The 5338-nt window shown below is 57.8% G+C and overlaps 1 protein-coding gene across 1 annotated transcript in view; it reads right to left on the reverse strand.

Moving 5' to 3' along the window:
- The window catches only part of EGFR (epidermal growth factor receptor), a 105316-nt gene that overhangs the window by 22344 nt on the left and 77634 nt on the right, over positions 1-5338 (reverse strand). Inside the window, 3 exon segments of the mRNA XM_014530349.1 lie at positions 2772-2971; positions 5055-5166; positions 5282-5297. Coding sequence (XP_014385835.1) covers positions 2772-2971; positions 5055-5166; positions 5282-5297 — 328 coding nt within the window.

Below are 5338 nucleotides of genomic sequence, written 5' to 3' on the forward strand. Positions count from 1 at the left end.
GTGGAGGGGGCCCGTCCTGCAAAGGGACCCGTGCGGCTGGGCCCCAGGCGCCGTGGAGGAAAGACCTGGCACCTCGACGTGCTTGCTTTCATTACTTTGCCTTAAAAAACTTTTATTTTAGCCCCGGCTGGCGTGGCTCAGTGGTTAGAGAGTCAGCCTGTACACCAGACGGTCACAGGTTCGATTCCCAGTCAAGGGCCTGTGCCTGGGTTGCGGGTCCGATCCCCTCTGGTCCCCGGCCCAGTTGGGTACATGTGGGAGGCAACCAATCCAGGTGCCTGTCACGTGGATGTTTTTTCCTCTCTCTCTCCCCTCCTCTCTCCCTCCACTCTAAAAATCAATGGAAAAAATACCCTCACTCCTCAAGTGAGGATTAAAAATTTTTTATTTTATTTTATATTTTTATTGATCTTTAGAGGGAGAGGAAGGGAGAGGGAGAGAGAAAGAGAGAAACATGGATGTGAGAGCAAAACATGAATCGGCTGCCTCCTGCACGCCCTGGACTGGGGATCGAGTCCACAACCCAGGCAGGTGCCCTGACCGGGAACTGAACCAGTGACCTTTCTGTGTAAGGGACGGTGCCCGACCCACTGAGCCACACCAGCCAGGGCAATGACCTTGTCTTTTTAAAGAGAAGTGAAAACTGAAAACATGAGCAGGGGGTCTACCTGTGGTATCAAGGGGTACGCCAATAGGTCCTACTCTTTAGCATGCAGATCACTCCGCTAGGGGAGGGCCTGTCAGCTAATGGCTCCTACAGAAATGAACCTGACCTTGTCAACCTGCTCCGGAATATTTCTGGATCCACGCTGCGGCCCCGACAGTGAAATAAGAAGGAAAACTTCCTACAGCCATCCAATTCCAGCAGCTCTTCCCTCTCACAAAATTTCCCTTTTTCTTTAAATTTTTAGAAAACTGTCCCTGCCGCCCGACCAGCGTGGCTCAGGAGTGAGTGTTGACCTATGAACTAGGAGGTCATGGTTTGATTCCCGGTCAGGGCACATGCCCGGGTTGTGGGCTCGATCCCCAGTAGGGGGTGTGCAGGAGGCAGCTGATCCATGATTCTCTCTCCTCATTGATGTTTCTCTCTCTCTTTCCCTTTCCCTTCCTCTCTGAAATCAATAAGATATATATTTAGAACACTGCCCCTGCTGAGCTCTATTCTTCAATTTTACTTTCTCATTCAAAGATTGGCATCAATGTCAAGACTCCCACAGCATCGACAGGCTGTAACTGGTATTGATGGTAAGTAAACTCAGCAACCGTTAAACGGCTGTCTACTTCTTTGTCCATGGTCCTATTTAGAGCTATTTGCACTGCTCACTGTTTCTTGAACAGAACACAGAAATTAACCAGGGGATGGCATTTGCGTTAACATAGTCTGACATGCCAGGAATGGTGCACCGAGGGACAGACCGCATGGCCACAGTCTTGGGCAGATGAACCGCTGATGAGCGATCTATCTTGGGAACTTTGTGCAGCTTAGAAAAATAGAAGGTATGTCCAGAAAAAGAGACTCGATAAATTATTAGGTTGGATTAAGCCAGGAAAATAGTTTGTCCATTTCCATGTGTGATGAACAGTTGCTAACAAACAAACAAACAACCAACAAAACAAAGGAAAAGAAACAACAGAGAGACAGGTGCACGGGGAACGGCGTTGGCCCCGTCCAGCCGCCCTCCCGCGGTCGCAGCGCTCACCCCTCCAGCAGGTTGCACCGCTCCATGCACTCCTGCTCTCGGCTGACGTTCTGGCAGGCCACGCAGTCCCCGGGCGCGGGGCCCCAGCAGCCCTCCTGCGGCGAGCACAGCCGGTTGCAGACTTGGCCTTGGGCCTCTGGGGAGACAGTGGGCACCGCAGTCAGGGGAAGAGTGATCGAGGGATGACTGGGACAACCCCCCCCAGTGAGGTGCCGGGGTCTTCCGCTGACGCACACGCCGGGGCCCTGAAAGAAGCCAGGACCCAGAACAGCCCCCCAGGCCGACTGCGAGGTGCCTTTTCCCTTCGGGGTGCCCAGGGCGCCACACTGGGCCTGGTGGGGTTTGTGGGTTAACGTCACAGCGAGGGTGACGGCGGGAAGGTGTGCTGTGCTCGCTTCCTTGGGCTAGGGAGGCACCGCGCCCAGGGTCTACACTCGGGATTGCGCTTCATTCTCTCCAGAGCGGGACGCTGTGGGAATCGTTACTGTCCCCATGGCGTGGATGAGGACGCCAGAGCCCAGAGATGGGGAGGAAGTGGACGAAGGCCTCGGTGCCTGGAAGGACCGGGGCCAGGATGTGGAGGCAGGTCTGCTTCCAGGGGCCGGCTCTCGGCACAGGGGCCGCCACCTGCCCGGCTTCACAGGCTGGCGATGGCTCTGACGCAGGTAGGAGACGCCACGGTGAAAGGTTCCTTCCACGGCGTGCACACGGGCGCACGCGTTTGTGTGCATGTGTGTGCGTGTGTGTGTGTGAGCTAGAGCCATCGGAGACTGAAATGAGCAGGGGGACCGATAGCTAAAATGTCATCTAATCGACACCAAGCTCACTCCTGTGCATTGCGAACAACGGACAGCCCGAATCTCAAGGCCAACATCTCCTGGGAAAGGAGGATGCGCCAGAGCGATCCTGCCGGGCGCCAGGTGGCAGCGCCGCCATCGGGAGCACACGGAGCCCCTCTCTGGCTGCGTCAGGGGGAGGAGAGGCCTTCGCGTGCTCGGGGGTGGCCCTGGGGGCGTTCTACGTGAACAGGCACGGAGCAGCGGGCCCGCCCTCCGGCCGCGCGCCACTCACTGCAGTCTCTGCCGTCCTTGTTGCCTTGGATCTTGGCTTTCTGACTCGTGGTCCCGAAGAGCTTTCTCCAGTTGATGGTGTCTGCGTAGCACAGGTTGCGGTTCGCCGAGATGATCACGTCTCCGTCACTGATCTCCTTGAGGGAGCGCAGCCCCAGGGACGTGATGTCCAGCCCGACGACGGCGAGAGAGAAGCGGCCGCTGCGTCGGAGAGAAGGAAACCAACCCCGTGAGACGCACAACAACACGGCGTCGCTGAGCGACGTATTTGGGTTTCCTGGGCCCTTTTAGATTCACTGCCCCCCACCCCCCCATGACCATCGGTCCCACTGCGCAAGGTACGTATTGCAACTTGAAATCTGCAAGTGGCCCGGCCGGCGTGGCTCAGTGGTTGAGCGTCAGCCTGTGAGCCAGGAGGTCACGGTTCGATTCCTGGCCAAGGGCACATGCCGGGGTTGTGGGCTCCATCCCCAGGAGGGGGCGTGCAGGAGGCAGCCGATCCGTGATTCTCTCTCATCATGGATGTTCCTATCTCTCTCTCCCTCTCCCTCCTCCCTGACATCAATGAAAAACATATTAATAAAAAAAATCTGCAAGTGTTTCCTTGTGAGTCCCTCCAGGGAAAAGCCAGTTTCCTGGCCGCTGAGTCTCTTCAATCCCAGGGGCGAGCCAGGGGCTGAAGGAAGGTCTCAATGCCATTATTTACTTGCTGCCTGTTTACTCTGCCTGGGCATTGAGGTGTTCTAGCCTCTCAAACATCCAAATAGACTTCAAAAGCCACAGGTTCATTTCCCATCCACCTACCCAGCCATGCAGCCGCTGAACAAACACGTGAGGTGACATGTATCTAATTCTATGTAGGCCGTGTGTACATTTCCTACTCTCAGGACGGCGCCCCTTTTTTCTAGTGGGGATACAATCATAGGAGATGGTATTTCCCCAGAACCCGAGTCTGGTGGTAGTGGGGGCAAAGGGCAGGGGCCCTGAACACGCCTGGGGAAGGCTGCGCAGGAGGGGGCCTCCCGGAAGAGGTGATGCCCGATGGGGCGGACCTGGGGAGCAGGTGCACCCAGCACTGTGCTGGTCCATCAGGGCGATGAAGCGCCCTCAGGGGGCCGGTGAAGGGACTCAGGTGGAGGGCGGGAAGCCCAGGGCCAGCTGGAGAAGCAGGAAGGCAAGAAGGCGCGTGGCAGGTGCGGAGAGCCACAGGCCGCTACAGGGGCAGAAAGGTGGAGGCAGGGAGGCCGGAGAGGGGCCCGGGGAGAGGGCGGGGCTAGAGCACAGAAGACCTGACACCACAGAGGAGCTCGGGGTGTTGTCTGCGATGATGGGGAACCACAGGAAGGAGGTCTGCACTCCCTGTCCCCACGGCCCGCGAGCGTCCTGAATTGCAACCCTTCCTCTGGTCTCCCATCAGCGGTGAACAAGCTGGGCTCCTCCCGGAGGGGGTCCTAGGTTCTCCATTGTTACTGTTCCCACTGACCGTTAACATTCAGTGTTGCTTTGTCAGGTGTCCAGCACGTGGTTAGATAATTGCATACTTGCAGCACCCGCCTGGCACCACCCACCGTTCCCACACCACCGACTATATTCCCTGTGCTGCACGTTACATCCTGCGATCTCTCCCATCACGAGGACACGTCAGCCCTTCTACACAAAGCCTGCGCTGCGGTCCTCCAGCGTGCTCAGGCCGTGACCGGTAAGGAAAGACGGGGACTGTGATAGACACACCTGCAGGGACTAAGGAGACACAGCAACCAAATGCAAGGTGGGCCCTGGCTGGCGTGCCCAGTGGTTAGAGCACGGGCCCACGCACCGAAGGGTCGTGGGTTCGATTCCCAGTCAAGGGCGCGTACCGAGGTTGTAGGTTCCATCCCTGGCCCAGGTGGGGACACATGTGAGAGGTAACCAATCGATGTGTCTCTCTCACATTAATGTCTCTCTCTCTCTCTCTCCCCCCTCCCTCCCTTCTGCTCTCATAAAAAAAAAAAATCAATGGAAAAGTATGACTGGGTGAGGATTAACAACAAAAAAAGGCAGGATGAAGACCGGATCAGGCGAGGAAACAGAAGGCGTTCATGGAGCAGCCGGCGAGCCCCGAATAAGGGGTCGTTTTGTTAACGGCACGGGGACCATGCTGACTTCACTCTGACACCAGCACCGCCCGTGAGATGCCAGCCCAGGAGAGACTGGGTGGAGCACAGCAAGGCCCTACAGCATCGCGGCCATACTCTGCGAGTCTTATTTCAAAACACACACGGCGGCTGCCGGGCTCGGCACTCACTGCTGCTTGGTCCGGCCCCGGATGATCTCCAGGTTCCGGAAGGCGTGCAGGTCCGTCCTGTTCTCGGGCCAGGCCTGGATCAGCAGGAACCCTGCAGGCGGGAGGCAGGGCGCTCAGAAACCGCCTTCCCGGCCGAGGGCGAGGACAGGGTTCCCGAGCCCGAGGCACGAGCAGGACATGGGGCACTGGATCCGCTTCCCCTCCCGTCCTCACGGAGCTGCACACACGGGTGCGGGTGCCGGCCTAGGCTGCCTGCCTCTCCCACCCGCGCTGCCCCGAGGGCG

The sequence above is a fragment of the Myotis brandtii genome, unplaced genomic scaffold (genome assembly GCF_000412655.1).
Source record: "Myotis brandtii unplaced genomic scaffold, ASM41265v1 scaffold1173, whole genome shotgun sequence".
NCBI classification, from domain to species: Eukaryota; Metazoa; Chordata; class Mammalia; order Chiroptera; family Vespertilionidae; genus Myotis; species Myotis brandtii.